This window comes from Myxine glutinosa, chromosome 1, assembly GCF_964187855.1.
Source record: "Myxine glutinosa chromosome 1, kmMyxGlut1.1, whole genome shotgun sequence".
NCBI classification, from domain to species: Eukaryota; Metazoa; Chordata; class Myxini; order Myxiniformes; family Myxinidae; genus Myxine; species Myxine glutinosa.
Window position 1 is genome coordinate 70,501,374 of NC_136261.1, and position 19,153 is coordinate 70,520,526.

Sequence of the window (19,153 nt, forward strand, 5' to 3'; positions counted from 1 at the left end):
GACATGCTTTGTTTTTAACAAAATTATGCAATTTGCTATAAAAGTGGAAGGTTACAGGTTCACGGTTTGAGTATTAATCGTAAATGAGTTCAAAGCTTTTCACAATGGTCTCTGAGACCTTCGTAAAACAAATAATAAAATAAGTTTTATTTTTTGTACTTTCACATGGAAGATAGGATTATTGTCATTCAAAATTTTCAATGATGCTTCAGAAAGAATTTGCTAGAAACCAATTCATGCCAGTGATACAGTTGTATGCCACAACTGAGAAAGGGGGGGGGGGGGGGGGGAGGATGCATTGAATGTATGTATTTGTCTCTGTTGATTTGAATGTGTGAGGACATTAACTTGTGTTTGTGTGTGTGACTTTCAATTTATAATTTGTATGTGTGTGCATTAGCACATGCGTGTATGTGTGTGTGTGTGATTGTAAATATGTAATTTGTATATGTATTAGAGTGTGTGTGTGTGTGTGTGTGTGTGTGTGTGTGTGTGTGTGTGTGTGTGTGTGTGTGTGTGTGTGTGTGTGTGTGTGTGTGTGTGTGTGTGTTAGAGAGAGAGAGAGGGAAAGAGAGGGAAAGAGGGGGCCGGGGGTAGGGGGGCTAATCTATTTTTGGTGGGATTAATATATGATCGGCAACATGCAGCAAAGTTTAGATTAATAATTTAAATATGAAAATTAAACAAACACAAATATATACCCACACACGATAAACAAGGTCAAACAACTGCAGAAATACAAAGATAACTCTTAACATTGTATTGTACATGTACATGTATAAGCAGGGAGGTGAGAGTTCGAGTCTCGCTCTCGCCTCCCTGAAATTAAAATGATTCTGAAATAAGCAGCACGTGTACCTGTCTAGTTCATTCCTTCTTTGTCATGGTTCTAAATGTCTGTGACTGTTAAATCACAACCAGCTCTGTGATTTTCTTCTTTATCATATGGCTCTTAGTTGTCATAAATCTTCTATTTTGTCATCTTCACATAATTTGTTCATTATCAACATGGAAAAGACCATTCCCATCTCTCATACATAGAGAACATAATGGAATACACGGTTCAATGCACTAGCGCCATGCAGCGGCTCCGCACTGAATGGACTCAAAATGGCGTCAAATCGTTAGTTGTCGCTACTCTCTCTATAAAGGGACTCTACCTACACTCTCCCCTCCCCTTCCCAATGCCCCAACACTCCCATCCCCTTCCCAATGCCCGGACACTCCCCTCTCCTTCCCAATGCCCCTACACTCCCCTCCCCTTCCCAATGCCCCTACACTCTCCTCCCCCTCCCCAATGCCCCTACACTCTCCTCCCCCTCCCCATGCCCCTACACTCCCCTCACCTTCCCAATGCCCCGACACTCCCCTCCCCTTCCCAATGCCCCTACACTCCCCTCCCCTTCCCAATGCCCCTACACTCCCCTCCCCTTCCCAATGCCCCTACACTCCCCTCCCCTTCCCAATGCCCATACTCTCCTCCCCCTCCCCAATGCCCCCACACTCCCCTCCCCTTCCCAATGCCCCTACACTCTCCTCCCCTTCCCATTGCCCCTACACTCCCCTCTCCTTCCCAATGCCCCTACACTCCCCTCCCCTTCCCAATGCACCCTACACCCTCCTCCCGCTCCACAATGCCCATACACTCCCCTCCCCTTCCCAATGCACCCTACACTCTCCTCCCCTCCCAATGCCCCTACACTCCCCTCCCCTTCCCAATGCACCCTACACCCTCCTCCCGCTCCACAATGCCCCTACACTCCCCTCCCCTTCCCAATGCACCCTACACTCCCCTCCCTCTCCCCAATGCCCATACACTCCCCTCCCCTTCCCAATGCACCATACACTCTCCCCCCCTTCCCCATGCACTCCACACTCCCCTCCCCTTCCCAATGCCCCTATGCTCCCCTCCCCCTCCCCAATGCCCCCACACTCCCCTCACCTTCCCAATGCCCCTACACTCTCCTCCCCTTCCCATTGCCCCTACACTCCCCTCTCCTTCCCAATGCCCCTACACTCCCCTCCCCTTCCCAATGCACCCTACACCCTCCTCCCCCTCCACAATGCCCCTACACTCCCCTCCCCTTCCCTTCCCAATGCACCCTACACTCTCCTCCCCTCCCAATGCCCCTACACTCCCCTCCCCTTCCCAATGCACCATACACTCTTCCCCCACTTCCCCATGCACTCCACACTCCCCTCCCCTTCCCAATGCCCCTATGCTCCCCTCCCCTTCCCCAATGCCCCTATGCTCCCCTCCTCCTCCCCCTCCCCAATGCCCCTGCACTCCCCTCATCCTCCCCAATGTCCCTGCACTCCCCCCTCCCCAATGCCCCTGCACTCCCCTCACCCTCCCCAATGCCCCTGCACTCCCCACTGCCCCTGCACTCCCCTCGCCCTCCCCAATTCCCCTGCACTCCCCTCCTCCCCAAAGCCCCTATGCTCCCGTCCTCCTCCCCCTTCCCCTCCCCCTCCCCAATGCCCCGATATTTGCCATCCTCAAAAATTATGTTTTGGACAAAAAGAATGTTAAGCCTCCTGTAACCACCACAAACAAAAGTTTTGAGGAAAAGAAGAAGACGGTTGGCTTCAAATCATGGAATGGCCAGCACAGTCTCCAGACTTAAACCCAATCGAGCTGGTTTGGGATGAACTGGACAGAAGGGTGAAAGCAAAGCAACCGACAAGTGCAACACATTTGTGGGAACTTCTGCAACAGTGTTGGGAAGAACTTCCCGAACAATATTTGATTTCCATTGTAGAAAGAATGCCACGAGTGTGTTCGGCGGTTATATCTGCAAAAGGTGGTTACCTTGCCGAGTCAAACATTTAAATTAAATATTGTTAAACAAAATGATTCTAAGATTTCTTTTTTATCTCCAATTGTTTATTTGTTCTATGCTTAATTTCAGAGTACATTGAGACATTAAACTGCGTAAATTTCAATAAAAACCTGAAAAATTGAGGTGTTCTAAAACTTTTGACCAGTCGTGTATGACTGCAAAAAATAATTGTCAAAAACAAAAAACCCTCGTGTTGTTCTGGCTGTACATACTACCACATCTGTGTACTTCATTTGTAGGTGAGCATACATGTACATCACAATCATCGGAATCAATCACCTGCCTTTCATAGTTTTATTTTCATTTTATTATCCCCCCACGTTAGTCACCCTGATGGCAAAATACAGCACCCAAGGGTGCTGTGTTGGATTTTCGATGTTTAGACTTGCAGAAAGTTGTAGTGGTGAGGTCAATCAATGCAAGTGAACAAATAAATACCTCTTCCATTGATAACATTAAATGGAATTTCTTTGTTTTGAAATGGGAAATCGCGGCTCTTTAAGCGTCGATACCAAAATCGTGTGAAAATGTGGGCATTTGGTTGGAAAGATTTATTATTAAAATAATATAGGACACATTAAATGTGAATAAATAATGTTTGCAAAGATGTGTATGTGTAAATAATTTTAAATGTGCCATATAATCTACCAGACACAAACTAATTTCACTTCGAGGTGATTGATGTGGCTCAGATCAATAGCCCTGATTATCTGATGCTTTAGCCTCCTCCGTATTCAGTTTTTTTCAAATTCTTTGCCAGGCTCGGAGCATGGTAGCTCATATTTTCTACATTTTCTGAACCGTTGCTTTGCGTCGTGCGTACTCGATCTCGAGTTGTGTATTCTGAATTCCAGACTATACTATAACAGGATGTATGTTTTACATCATGACTCCAGGTGGGGGGTCAGTCCCATCTAATACCAAAATGTTTAAAAGGTAAGGTTTAATTATTGCTCCTTTTCATTGTTTTTTTTGACTTTTGGCTTTCAGGTTGTGGAAGAAAGAGGGGGAAGAAACAAACAAACAAAACATTTCCTGACAACACAATGTGTAATTCCACTTTTCTTGACAACTGAATTTTATTTTGTCCCTTTGTATAAGTGTTTGTATAACGTTATACTGTAAACAGCACAACTGAATCACATGTAGGTTTTCGTTATGATGAAGAAGAACATGTCGATGCTCAATTAGACAACTGTGCCATATGTCGTGATAAGCAATGACTATTGTCCATTCATTGAAAATGACATTCCCACTTATCCCTTACACGTGCATATTTATAGGAGTCGAGTCCTTGAGAAACCCACAAACAGAGTTTTTAATTTTTTTTGCAGAACGACTGAATAAGATGAAGGTGGAACCTGAATATTTAAATGACTTGGAGACAAAAGGTAAGAAAGAAGAGGATTTCATTCTCATTCCTAATGGTTCAACATGTTTTGCTGCAAAGCAGTGCACAAAGAGCTGTTGGACACTTTGTTTTGTTTTTTGAGAGGTTTCATTAAGAGATGACACCTCATTATCCAACATGCATAGTTTTATTATGAAAGGTTTAAATTCAGTTCAAATATTTTAAAGGATTAATTACAAGAGAATATGATGTTTGGCATACTTTCAGGAAGTCTCAAACTTAAAGAACTTCAAACGGTCAATTCAATTCCATGAACTTGTCGACTTGACTTCCAAAATGCATTTTCTTTATTGGTAGTGGTTGGTTGTTGAAATTTACAGACAAGATTTGTAAGTTCACTGAAATGTTTTGGTCATCAATACAAAACAAGTCCAATGTCTCTTTATGAAGTAGAGGTTGGACGGCCATTAGTTGCCAGGTTGGAAGGATTTGGAGACGATCCGCATAATATATGAATCAAACAAGTAAACGAAAAAGCATGTTTTGGGCTACGGACTTTTATTTTTTTAAAGTTTGAAACCTTTTTTTTTTTTTTAGTTAAATTTTGATAGATGAAAATGTACCAGAAAAGAGAACCATGGGCCAAATTTCAGCTCTCTATGACATATGGAACCGAGAAAACGAACGGCTCAAATTGAAATGGGACAAACAAACAAAGTTCAGATGAAGTTAAATAAAAGTGTGTAAAAATAGCAGCAAGTGAGGCAACATCTTGTTTCTTCATCAGTCAAAGGTGTTTTTCCTTTATTTTTTTCAGAAGAATATCCCAGCATTAAGATCGGAAAATCCAAACACCAACTAATGTGAAAGACACCAACTAATGTGAAAGACAACCAACTAATGTGAAAGACACCAACTAAACAACTAATGCAGGCAGATAATAAAGTTATATAAAGACTTCATGGCGGAGGCATAAAAAAATGCAAAAGAATGTAGGGATGTTACAAAAAGCATGTAAACAAGGTAGGGATAGTCACAAAAAATGATCATGTGAAGCCACCCCTTCACCTCTCTTTGAATAATGGTTATCCCTAGAAAAGTGTGTGTGTGTGTGTGTGTGTGTGTGTGTGTGTGTGTGTGTGTGTGTGTGTGTGTGTGTGTTGTTTGTTGTTGGTTGTTATCTCCATTTATGGGTTTCAGGAGGTGGAATGGAGTCCTCCCAGGATCCAAAGTATTGTCACGCAACTGCGATTAACATCAGAGTTGCGGAGGCCGATTACGAGGCTTTAAACTCCTGAGGCGAAAACTCAATAGCGGATTCCAATTCAAGCGCTTAAACGCGCGGAATGGCGGGACACAGCGAGAGCCCTGCAGCCTTAACTATTAAAATCAAACACCCGGAAAACTGCGTTCAGATATATGTACAAAAATAATACAACGATTTATTAATGAAAAGCAAAGACAGTGAAAAAGCATGCGCCGATAATCTATAATACTAATGTCCCTAAATGCAAATGACATGCAAATGACATGCAAATGAGCTTTTACATGGGGAAATATTGTCATTCAAACTCTTCCTAGGCGCTTCAACGGATCCATTCCCGCTTTTCACCCTCGATTCTTCCCATGCTCGACTTTGTTAGTACGGTGAGTTTGTAATTTTAACTATTTTATTTCGTTTTTAAATCGCAAAAAACAAACAAACAAATGTTCACAAAATGGCGGAAGAGGCGAGCACGACAAGGATCACGTGACGCCAAAACCGCGGGCGAGTCGCAAAGAGCGGACTGGATTATTGGATTCGGAGTGCTCTTCTATTTATATATTATAGATAATGGAGCAGGTGTTTGTATGTATTTATGTATGTCCGCACTTCACCCATTGGTTGACGGCTGAAGGGGGATTGTGGGGGGAAGTGGAGTGGGGAAAAGGGGTTTGGGCTTCACCCATTGGTTGGACAGCTGACCTGACTCCACCCACAAATGTAACCTGAAATACTTAACCTAAAGTACCCAGCAGACCCAAAAGACCCCCTCCCCTCATCCCCCCCCGAGGACTCAAAATACCGAGAAGACACCGAGAACCCAAAATATCCGAAAGACCCTAAATACCCCAAAAGACCCCGAAGACCCAAAATACCCCAAAGACTGAAAAGACCGAGAACACCCCAAAGACACAAAATATCCCGAAGCCCTAAAATACCTCAACGACTGAAAAGACCCAAAATACCCAAAAGACCCCGAAGACCTAAAAGACTGAAAAGACCCCCAAAGACCCCGAAGACCCAAAATACCCCGAATACCGAAAAGACACCAATGACCCAAAAAGACCCCAAAGACCCAAAAGACCTGAAGACACAAAAGACCCCGAAGACCTAAAAATACCTCAAAGACTGAAAATACCCCAAAGACCCAAAAGGCCCCAAAGACCCAAAATACCCCAAAGACTGAAAAGACCGAGAACACCCCAAAGACACAAAATACCCCGAAGCCCTAAAATACCTCAATGACTGAAAAAACCCAAAATACCCAAAAGACCCCGAAGACCTAAAAGACTGAAAAGACCCCCAAAGACCCAAAATACCCCGAATACCGAAAAGACACCAATGACCCAAAAAGACCCCAAAGACCCAAAAGACCTGAAGACACAAAAGACCCCGAAGACCTAAAAATACCTCAAAGACTGAAAATACCCCAAAGACCCAAAAGGCCCCAAAGACTGAAAAGACCCAAAACACCCCAAAGACACAAAAGACCCTGAAGACCTAAAATACTGAAAAGACCCCAAAGACCCAAAAAGACCCCAAATACCCAAAAGACTCCAAAGACCTCAAAGACTGAAAATACCCCAAAGACCCCGAAGACCGAAAATTCCCCAAAGACTGAAAAGACCCAAAACACCCTGAAAACCCAAAATACCCTGAAGACCTGAAAGACCCCAAAGACTGAAAAGACCCAGAAGACCCCAAAGACTAAAAATACCCCAAAGACCCAAAAGGCCTCGAAGACCCAAAAGACCCCAAAGACACAAAAGACCCTAAATCCCCTTAAAGACCCTGAAGACCAAAGCACCCAAAAGACCAAAAGACCCTTAAAGGGGAACCCAATTTTTATTTCTTCTGAAAACCATTCACAATCAATCACAGTCTAATTTGAAGGGGATTTTATTTTATTTGTGAATCACAAAGTGCCAAAAAAAGCCCTAGAGTGTCCATTTTCAGTTTGCCAGTGGCATCACATTATGAACTCACTGTGATCCTGCTGGCGACAGGACATAGAGACAGTGCATTCCGAGCTGCTCAGATTCCGATAATGATTGGGGATGTTGGAGGGGGCAGGGTGTGTGGGTTGGTCATGGGTATTGTTAGCTAGGGTGATGGTTGTTGGGGGATGGTGAGGGGTGGTCGTGAGTATCGTTAGTTACAGAGATAGTTGATGGGGGATTGTGTAATGGTGGTGAGGGGTTGGTCGTGGGTACAGTTAGCTAGGGTGATGGTTGATGGTATGTTTTTTTTGTTTTTGGAAAATTGGGATGCCTCAAAACTCAAGGCCACCCAAGTTGAACACAGAGATGGTGTGGGATGGTCGTGAATATTGTTAGCTAGGGTGATGGTTGATAGGGGATCGTAAGAGGATGGTGGAGGAGAGGAAAGAGAGTGTTGTGGGGTTGTCATGGGTATTGTTAGCTAGGGTGACGGTTGAAGGGGATTTTGAGAAGATGGTGGAGGGGAAGGTGGGAGGGGGGAGGTGTGGGGTTGTCGTGGGTATTGTTAGCTAGGGTGACGGTTGATGGGAGTTTGTGAAGAGATGGTGGAGGGGAGGAAAGAGAATGGTGTGGGGTTGTCGTGGATATTGTTAGCTAGGGTGACGGTTGAAGGGGATTTTGAGGAGATGGTGGAGGGCAGGGTGGAGGGGAGGTGTGGGGTTGTCGTGGGTATTGTTAGCTGGGGTGATGGTTGAAGGTGGATTTTGAGGAGATGGTGTAGGGGAGGGTGGGGGGGGGGGGGGGGAGTGTCGGTATTGTTAGCTCGGGTGAAGGTTGATGGGAGTTTGTGAAGAGATGGTGGAGGGGAGGAAAGAGAGTGGTGTGGGGTTGTCGTTGGTATTGTTAGCTAGGGTGAAGGTTGATGGGAGTTTGTGAAGAGATGGTGGAGGGGAGGAAAAAGAGTGGTGTGGGGTTGTCGTGGGTATTGTTAGCTAGGGTGATGGTTGATAGGGGATCGTGAGAGGATGGTGGAGGAGAGGAAAAAGAGTGTTGTGGGGTTGTCGTGTGTATTGTTAACTAGGGTGATGGTTGAAGGGGGATTTTGAGGAGATGGTGGTGGGGAGGTTGGCACGGGACGTGTGGGGTTGTCGTGGATATTGTTAGCTCGGGTGACGGTTGATGGGAGTTTGTGAAGAGATGGTGGAGGGGAGGAAAGAGAGTAGTGTGGGGTTGTCGTGGATATTGTCAGCTAGGGTGAAGGTTGATGGGAGTTTGTGAAGAGATGGTGGAGGGGAGGAAAGAGAGTGGTGTGGGGTTGTCGTGGGTATTGTTAGCTAGGGTGAAGGTTGATGGGAGTTTGTGAAGAGATGGTGGAGGGGAGGAAAGAGAGTAGTGTGGGGTTGTCGTGGATATTGTCAGCTAGGGTGAAGGTTGATGGGAGTTTGTGAAGAGATGGTGGAGGGGAGGAAAGAGAGTGGTGTGGGGTTGTCGTGGGTATTGTTAGCTTGGGTGACGGTTGAAGAGGGACTATGAAGGGAGAATGGGGGAGGTGTGGGGTTGTCGTGGCTATGCTAGCTCGGGGTGACAGTTGAAGGGGGATTTTGAAGGGAGGGTGGGAGGGAGGTGTGGGGTTGTCATGGTATTGTTTGCTCGGGTGACGGTTGAAGAGGGATTTGAGGAGATGGTCGAAGCGGGAGGAGGGGGGAAGAGGTGCTTGTGGTTTGGTCATGGGTGTTGTTTGCTAGCATGACCGTTGAAGGGGGGTTTTGAGGAGATGGGGAGGGGGAGGGTGGGGGGGAGGTGTGGGGTTGCCGTGGGTATTGTTAGCTCGGGTGATGGTTGAAAGGGTATTTTGAAGGGACGGTGGGGGGAGGTGTGGGGTTGGCGTGGGTATTGCTCGCTCAGGTGACGGTTTGAAGGGGGATTTTGAAGGGAGGGTGGGGGTAGGTGTGGGGTTGGCGTGGGTATCGTTAGCTCAGGTGACGGTTGAAGGGGGATTTTGAAGGGAGGGTAGGGGGGAGGTGTAGGGTTGGCGTGGGTATTGCTAGCTCAGGTGATGTTGAAGGGGGATTTTGAAGGGGAGGGTGGGGCGGTGGGGGGGGGGGGGGGGTGGGGTTGTCGTGGGTATTGCTAGCTCGGGTGACGGTTTGAAGGGGGATTTTGAAGGGAGGGTGGGGGGTAGGTGTGGGGTTGGCGTGGTATTGCTAGCTCAGGTGACGGTTGAAGGGGGATTTTGAAGGGATGGTAGGGGGGAGGTGTGGGGTTGGTGTGGGTATTGCTAGCTCAGGTGATGGTTGAAGGGGGATTTTGAAGGAGGGTGGGGGGGGGGGAGGTGGAGTTGGGTTTGTCATGTCATGGGTATTGCTAGCTCGGGTGATGGTTGAAGGGGGATTTTGAGGAGATGGTGGAGGGGAGGAAAGAGAGTGATGTGGGGTTGTCGTGGGTATTGTTAGCTCGGGTGACGGTTGATGGGAGTTTGTGAAGAGATGGTGGAGGGGAGGAAAGAGAGTGGTGTGGGGTTGTCGTGGGTATTGCTGGCTCGGGTGATGGTTGAAGGGGATTTTGAGGAGATGGTGGAAGGGAGGATGGGGGGGTGGGGGGGTTGTTGTGGGTATTGTTAGCTAGGGTGACGGTTGATGGGAGTTTGTGAAGAGATGGTGGAGGGGATGAAAGAGAGTGGTGTGGGGTTGTCGTGGGTATTGTTAGCTCGGGTGAAAATAATAATAATAATAATAATAATAATAATAATCTATCTATAATTCCAGTAATCTCTGTATGTCTGTGACCGCTGTTTCTCGACAACCACGGGTCCGATATACTTTAAACTTGCCAGGTATATTGCTGGGGACCTGAGGATGTGCCTTTTCAAGGTTTCATATTAATCGGAGAAGTAGTTACCGAGCTATGTCCAAAAAACGATTCAACCAATCAGAGAGCAGCGAGCTATCACGTGTGCCGAACGTGGCGAACAGACTCTGCCTCGGACGGCACATTTGAGAGCGTATTCATTTATTTCACGTTGGCAAACTATGTTGGCGTTAAACTATGTTTTAAAACTAATTAAAACTAATTTGCGATTCTTTCGCTTTCCTGCGTGTTTGTGCACGCTATGGCGATTTCTTTACCAAACTCCGCAAGCCGTTCGCTTTGGACCAAACCATTTCATGTAAATAGAGGGGGGGGGGGGGGGGGATTGTCACCGTACTCGCAAGCCGTTCGCTTTGGACCAAACCATTTCATGTAAATAGAGGGGGGGGATTGTCACCGTACTCGCAAGCCGTTCGCTTTGGACCAAACCATTTCATGTAAATAGAGGGGGGGGATATAATTTTAGATATATATATAGTACGGGCATGCCCTAGTAATAATAATAATAATAATAATCGCTCGATAGTGCCGAAGCCTTTTAAAATTAATGACAGTTATATACAAGTACACATTCACGTAAATAGATACAAAACAATCACCAGACATTAGAATACAAATATATCAAACACTTCCGGAAGTGTACGAATTGGGTAGTACCACTGAGGTGAAAGCACTCTTTGCACAGCTAAATTTGTCATCCTTCCTTTCTTACTCCCTCCCTCCCCCAAAAAACAGAGGGACCTGTCAAAGACCCCCCCCCCCCCCAAAGATGTATATGCAGTATATCTCTGCCCTCCCTCTCCCTTCACCTCACTTTCCCTCCCCCTCCCCTCCCCCTCCACTCCCCTTTAAGATATAAATTATCTGTAAAAGAGCCTCCACTTCTGGCTGCTCCCCTTCCTCCCCCCCCCCTCTCCCCTCCCCTTCCCCCCTCCCCTCCCCTGCCCTCCCCCTCCCCCCAACTCCCAAACTCCGCCCCCCACCCCCTTCCACCTCCCTCCTCCCCCCCCCCCCCCCCCGCCCGGCAACGCCGGGTACTTCTGCTAGTAACTCTAATAAGAAGCCTAAATTGGGATCCCACACACAACAGATATCAAACACGATACGAGGGAGATGAATTACAGAAAAGAACACGTCACGTCACGTCACGTCGTGTACAGTGTACGCAGAGCTCGGGCTTATCTGTCTCGTCGTCTTCCCGGCCTGGACGAATCCTCCGTCCGCCTCGCACGCCCCGCTAGGCCCGAGCCAACACCCTCGCCGCTGCACCCGAGGTCCCGCTCCAAGCTCTGATCCTCTCGCCGCCAACGAGGTCCATGCACCAAGCTCCAAAAGCACCAGCACTGCTCCACTCGGGCTACAACTCAGCCCAATGCGGGTCGGGATCTCTGAATGACTCAACTGGGAATCCAACTGCCAGCAAAGGCGTCCGGTGCTCACTCAACTCAACTCTTGTGCACACGAACTCTTGACTCAACTCCGGGCTCATCCGAACTGCACGCAACTCGACACTCTTGACTCTGTTCAGCGCACCTCCGAACTGCACTCCCCAAAATGGCGTCCGACCCTCGATAATATCCCTGGCCGATGACGTCACATTGGTGCACTGCTCTGCCAATCAGAGCCTCCCACGACTCGCCGGCTCGTCCAGGTCACGCCCTCTGCGTCACTGCCGCTCTCTCCACTCCTGCTCCTTCTTCATAGCACGTGCTATGTGAGGCTGGTAGGCCTTGCGGAGGTGTCAATCGTGGCGGACAATTGTGGCTGTGTTCCAGCCCGATTTCCTCCTAAGTCATGTCAGGGGGAAGGGCGTCATTTAGTGTTGTACTAAAGGTCATAACTAATGTTTATGTGGTTTGCAGTGCTGTAATGGACAAAGGTTTGACTACTCGGTGAGACATACAAGGGCTATACGCATTATTCCCTAACTAACTATCACACAAATCTCCTGGTAGATCCACAATCATACATCTTATCCCGACAAATGCCTAAACATAAAGAACTTATTACAGGTAGATTCCCTATTGCGACAGTCGAATACCTACCTATACAGATCTACCTGGCTCTAGATATTGCTTTACCACCCAGACATAAGAGTATCCACCTCCACTTCGGTAAGGGCTCACAGTTCATGGACCAAGCTGTTCAACTTTTTCAGAGTTTTTCCACAACTTCCAAATGAAAAACAAATTCTACAAATTTCAGAAAATTAATTAAATATACAAAACTAGAATATCTTATTTGGAAAATTGTCCCACCCCCCTTATAATAGCAATTGTAAATTAGCTCAGGTGTGTCCAATCGCCTTCAAAATCGCACACAAAGTTAATTGGCCTCCACCTGTGTTAAATTGTAGTAATGCTGGTTATTTCAGAATAAAATCAGCTATTCCTGTAGGTTTCCTCTGCTGGGTAGTGCATTTCACAGCAAAGACTCAACAATGAGCACCAAGGGGCTTTCAAAAGACCATCGGGATAAAGTTGTGGAAAGGCACAGATCAGGGCATGGGTATAAAAAATATTTCAAAGGCCTTGAAATACCCCTTGGATTGCCCACCTTGAGTCCCGTTTGAGGCATGCAAAAAACCATTTTGGAGATTCTGAAGCCATGTGACAAAAACTTTTGTGATCTGACGAAACCAAGATACAACTTTTTGACCTAAATGCAAAACGTTATGTTTCCCGCAAAACAAACACAGCACACCACCCAAAGAAGAACATCCCTACTGTGAAGTATGGTGGTGGCAGCATCATGTTTTGGGGATGTTTCTCATCAGCAGGAACTGGGTCACTTGTCAGGATAGAAAGGAAAATGGATGGAGCAAAATCGAGAAATATCTTGATTCAATCGAAAATCCATGTCAATCAACACTCACATGCAACTTGACTGAGCTTGAACAGTTTTGTGCAGAAGAATGGGCAAACATTGTCCAAATAAGGTGTGGAAAGTTTGAAGAGACCTATCCCAACAGACTCACAGCTATAATTGTTGGCAACGGTGCTTCTGCCAAGTATTAACTCGGGAGGGCGCGGGGGTGTTGGTGGGGAGGAAAGGGGGGGGGGGGGGGAGGTTCATACTTTTTCATATGTATTGTTAATTAATTTTCTGAAATTTGTAAAACTATCAACGGTACCCGCCCTATGGGCGGGGCTCCAATTGGGAAGCCCAAATGAAAAGGCAAAATATCAGAAATTGAAGGTTTTTTTATTTTAAATGATTCATATAAACATCCGTTGAATCATATCACATGCAAATCATCAAAATCTAAACAGTATCTTTAGAATTTCAATAAAAGCCACATCACTGTTCATATTGGTAAATATTATTCCATCGTGTTTCAAATCATGATCGATGCACTATCATCGTGATGATCGTGAATCGTGATCGATAATAGTGTTCACAATCGCTATGTCGTATGTACTCCCGATACGTGTACCAAATTCCCGATACGTGTAACTGTACCAAATCAACAGTTAAAAGGATTTTGAGCCGATAGCTGTTTTGGCCTTGGCAAGATCGATAGAGACAGCGATCTGTTAGCGTATTCACCGCCCAAATAGCTATGTGGAATTCTCTCATGTAGAGATTTAACGTTACGGCTGTTACGGCTTTGGCAAGATCGATGGAGACAGCGTTTATTATACTTTTAATGAAGGACACTGTCTCAAGCCCCAGTCCCCATCACGGATGGGGCTCAGCAGTTTACCCGAGCCTGACGGCGAAGGGCAAGGTACACGCTGGCCCATCCAGTCTAGCGCGCGTGCGGCCTCGGACATCGAAGGGCATTAAACGTTCATTGAACATTAAACGTTCATTAAACATTAAACGTTCATTAAAGGATTACAAAACGAAAAACATTACGAAATTACGTTCACACCGTCACATCAAACACTACCGTGAACACATACATCGTCACAATGAGAACATCGTCACAATGAACGTTATGCGAACTGATATCAAATACAAACGAGGGAATCTGAATTAAGGAAAATAAACACGTCCTTTGTGTCAAAATGTACGCTGATGCGGCTTATCTGTCTCGTCGTCCTCTTCTTGGCTTGTGACGAATCCTCCGTCTGCCTCGCACGCCCCGCTAGGCCCGAGCCAACGCCCTCGCCCCTGCACCCGAGGTCCCGCTCCAAGCTCCGAAGCCCCGAGCACCGAGCACCAAGCACTGATCACCACTAGGTCCCACAGCAGGCTAGCGCGAATCCACCCAGCAAAAAGGAGCGAGCTCCAACCACCTCGACGGCGATCTTCCACACGACAGCCAACTCAACCCGGGCCAGGACCCTGCTCACAAGCCAACTCAGGATCGCACCGGGATTCTCTCAAGCTGTGAACTCCTTCGAACCAACTCTTCTGCGGAACTCTCCTCGACTCTCTGGTCCAACTCGACTCAACTGTGCACGACTCTGTTCAGCACACCTCCGAACTGCACTCGAACTCTTGACTCGAGTCAGGGCTCTGCTCTCCTCTCAACTCACACCGGGACTGCCGAAAATGGCGTCCGAGCCTCGATAATATCTCCGGCCGATGACGTCACATTGGCGCACTGCTCTGCCAATAAGAGCCTCCCACGGCTTGCCGGCTCGTCCAGGTCACGCTCTCTGCGTCACTGCCGCGCTCTCTACTGCTTATTCTTCATAGCACGTGCTATGCAAGGTTGGTAGGCCTTGCGGAGGTGTAAATGGTGGTGGCCAATTGTGGCGGTGTTTTTGGCCTGATTCCCGTTTTTGGAAGAGAACAGTCATGTCAGGGGGGAAGGAATTATTTAATGTTGCGCTAGGGACCGAACTAAGTGTTTATGTGGTTTGCAGTGCCATAATGGACAAAGGTTTGACTACTAGGTGAGACTCACAGGGGCGTTATCTTTAACTACTTAACCACAATGGTAGATTACTTAACCACTTTAAGTACTGGTAGATCCACAATCATACATCTTATCCCGACAAACGCCTAAACATAAAGAACTTATTTCAGGTGGATTCCCTATCGCGACAGTCGAATACCTACCTATACAGATCTACCTAGACTTTAATGCAATTTAATTCCAGACTATAAGATAACAAAAGGTGAAAATTTGGAAAGGGGGTGTAAATTTTTTATAGGCACTGTGTAGATGCATATATACTGTATGTGTAGATATGGCTTCTTTGTGTCAACGTGATTAGACAATACTTTCCCCCACTCTCCCCCCATCAGATGTATTGAACATCATTGAGGTGGAACCTGGAGCTTTAGAGGCCATGGATAAAAAAGGTGTGGTGAAAGTACATTTTTCATCCTTGCTTATTGTTTTCTAATTTTGTGATCCTTTATACAGGGTGGCCCAGAAATACCTGCCATATTCATATTTAATGTAAAAGGAGCCTTTTAACAGAAAATGAGAATATTAGCATATCATATAAAACTACAGTCTCAGGAGATTATCTAGGTGTTGAAAACGATGCTTTTTAATTGTCCACCATATTCATGTTTGCATTTACACACATGAAATGCCACAACACATTGTTACACATTCACTGTGTAAAAGCCCATGGAAATGCTCAGGATGTTCTTCTGCCCAAAAACCCAAAAATGAGCTTCGTCTGACATAATTGGTCTCTCAATAAACCTGTCATCCTTCTCGCTCATCCGAAGAAATGTTTCACAAAATTCCTTCCTGGTTCATTTATCAACGTCACTAAGTTCGTGAACCACTTGAATTTTTGTAGGGGAACATGTGCACAGCATCGTTCAGCGTTGTTTGAAGGGATTTTATTTTTATGTTCTTTGCCTGAAACGGTTTTCTTGTCGAACAGAGCGGACGATGCTGAACAGCTGCGTGCACAACTGCAATATTGTTAGGCAAAAGGACACTTCTGGGTCGTCCTGGAGGAGGGAAGGCTGTTGCATTGGCAGTTTCAGAAAACGTTTTGGCATACGAGAGTATACATCATCGACCGAATGAACAACGAACTCTAAGGGGATCAAATGGTGAAGTGCTCGAGATAGTTAGACTTCAAATGCCTTGGCTCATATACTAACACTGCCTATGACGTCAGCTGCCACATTGGACAGGTGTGGGCAGCAGCAAACAAGCTTGAGAAAGTTTGGCGCACGTTGCTGCAACGAAGCACCAACATCCGGCTTTGTAAAGCTCCAGTTGAATTAATCTTACTGTGCGGGTGTGAGTCGTGGACGCTACTAGTAGCACGACACGTAAATTCGATGGCAACTACACCAAGCTCCTCCGTAAAATACACAACATCCGTTGGCAAGACCACGTCACAAACATTGAACTATATGGTAATTTACCAAAATTTTCTGATGTGAGGGAGAGGCGCTTGAGATGTGTGGGTCATGTCCTCCGGCACAAAGAAGAAGCGGCGAATAGCGTCATACTTTGGAAGCCATCACAAAGGAGATTTGGTCGGCCAAACCTGACGTTGATAAATATTGTCTGCAGCGACACGGCTACATTCGGACAAACTGAAATCCGCCGCAACTGACAGAGCTGTTTGGGCAAATCTGACAAAGTAACTTTGTTCTTTGTTGCTCTGGTTTCTTTTTGGTGTTTTGTTTGTGATTGTCTGATCAACATTATGTATGTATGTATGTGTAGGTAAGTTAGTAGTAGTAGTCGGTAAGTTAGTGTTAGTAGTAGTAGTAGTAGTAGGTAAGTTAGTGTTAGTAGTAGTAGGTAAGTTAGTCGTGTTAGTAGTAGTGGTAGTAGTAGTAGGTAAGTTAGTAGTAGTGGTGGTAGTAGTAGGTAAGTTAGTAGTAGTAGTCGGTAAGTTAGTGTTAGTAGTAGTAGTAGTAGTAGGTAAGTTAGTGTTAGTAGTAGTAGGTAAGTTAGTCGTGTTAGTAGTAGTAGGTAAGTTAGTAGAAGTAGTACTAGGTAAGTTAGTAGTAGTAGTAGGTAAGTTAGTAGTAGTAGTAGTAGGTAAGTTAGTAGTAGTAGTAGTAGTAGGTAAGTTAGTAGTAGTAGTAGTAGTAGTCGGTAAGTTCGTAGTAGTAGTAGTAGTAGGTAAGTTAGTAGTAGTAGGTAAGTTAGTAGTAGTGTTAGTAGTAGTAGGCAAGTTAGTAGTAGTAGTAGGCAAGTTAGTAGTAGTAGTAGGCAAGTTAGTAGTAGTTGTAGTAGTAGTAGGTAAGTTAGTCGTGTTAGTAGTAGTAGTAGGTAAGTTAGTAGTAGTAGTAGTGTTAGTAGTAGTAGTAGGCAAGTTAGTAGTAGTAGTAGGCAAGTTAGTAGTAGTAGTAGTAAGTAAGTTAGTCGTCGTAGTAGGTAAGTTAGTCGTGTTAGTAGTAGTTGTAGGTAAGTTAGTAGTAGTAGTAGTAGTAGTGTTAGTAGTAGTAGTAGGCAAGTTAGTAGTAGTAGTAGTAGTAGTAAGTAAGTTAGTAGTCGTAGTAGGTAAGTTAGTAGTGGAATGACATTCTTTGATCCTGAATTATTGAATGGGAGTTGAATTGAAGTTCCAGGATCCATATTTGTCCACTTCTCTGTATTAATCTGACAAGAATCCTTTATAATTTGCAATAGAATAAATGATTAAATAAGGTCGCATTGCTTAGGATTTTACTTGAATTTAAAATGTGCCAGTTATTTCTTGGGTACCCTGTAAATCCGAGTTGTTGTATTTGTAAATCAAGTCCTGACAATGAGTTGCTATCAGTTTACCATCTTGGTGCAAGTCCGTTTTACTTGTTCGATGAAGCACAAAATACCATTATTGTTGCAAGGAAGACTGAAGAATGTTATAAGAATCAAAATTTAAAATAAGGAATAATCAGTCACTTTTAAATGTTTAAGTTGAAATGGAACAAACTGAGATAATGGAGTCGCAAATGTTCGTAGGCGTGGCAGTGACATTGTTCAGAATCGGGGTATGAAAGTGAGCTTGAAGAATGATATGAGGGCAGTATTTGATTGTTTTCAGGGCAGTATTTGATTGTTTTGAGGGCAGTATTTGATTGTTTTGAGGGCAGTATTTGATTGTTTTGAGGGCAGTATTTGATTGTTTTGAGGGCAGTATTTGATTGTTTTCAGGGCAGTATTTGATTGTTTTCAGGGCAGTATTTGATTGTTTTGAGGACAGTATTTGATTGTTTTGAGGGCAGTATTTGATTGTTTTCAGGGCAGTATTTGATTGTTTTGAGGGCAGTATTTGATTGTTTTGAGGGCAGTATTTGATTGTTTTCAGGGCAGTATTTGATTGTTTTGAGGGCAGTATTTGATTGTTTTGAGGGGCAGTATTTGATTGTTTTGAGGGCAGTATTTGATTGTTTTGAGGGCAGTATTTGATTGTTTTGAGGACAGTATTTGATTCTTTTGAGGACAGTATTTGATTCTTTTGAGGACAGTATTTGATTGTTTTCAGGGCAGTATTTGATTGTTTTGAGGACAGTATTTGATTGTTTTGAGGACAGTATTTAATTGTTTTGAGGACAGTATTTGATTGTTTTGAGGGCAGTATTTGATTGTTTTGAGTGCAGTATTTGATTGTTTTGAGGACAGTATTTGATTGTTTTCAGGGCAGTATTTGATTGTTTTGAGGGCAGTATTTGATTGTTTTGAGGGCAGTATTTGATTGTTTTGAGGACAGTATTTGATTGTTTTGAGGGCAGTATTTGATTGTTTTGAGGACAGTATTTGATTGTTTTCAGGGCAGTATTTGATTGTTTTGAGGGCAGTATTTGATTGTTTTGAGGGCAGTATTTGATTGTTTTGAGGGCAGTATTTGATTGTTTTGAGGGCAGTATTTGATTGTTTTGAGGACAGTATTTGATTGTTTTCAGGGCAGTATTTGATTGTTTTGAGGGCAGTATTTGATTGTTTTGAGGACAGTATTTGATTGTTTTGAGGGCAGTATTTGATTGTTTTGAGGGCAGTATTTGATTGTTTTGA

General features: G+C 44.9%; 1 protein-coding gene across 3 annotated transcripts in view; it reads left to right on the plus strand.

Annotated features, from left to right (window-relative positions):
- The window catches only part of LOC144890912 (uncharacterized), a 106,769-nt gene that overhangs the window by 37,918 nt on the left and 49,698 nt on the right, over positions 1–19,153 (plus strand). For 2 of the 3 annotated variants that reach the window (XM_078772816.1, XM_078772809.1), the window contains exons 2-3: positions 4,178–4,234; positions 15,472–15,528. In XM_078772816.1, the coding sequence (XP_078628942.1) occupies positions 4,192–4,234; positions 15,472–15,528 (100 nt within the window). In that variant the 5' untranslated portion in view covers positions 4,178–4,191. Of the gene's footprint in view, positions 1–3,833; positions 3,894–4,177; positions 4,235–15,471; positions 15,529–19,153 lie in introns of all 3 variants that reach the window. The other variant, XM_078772812.1, reaches the window with a different exon arrangement.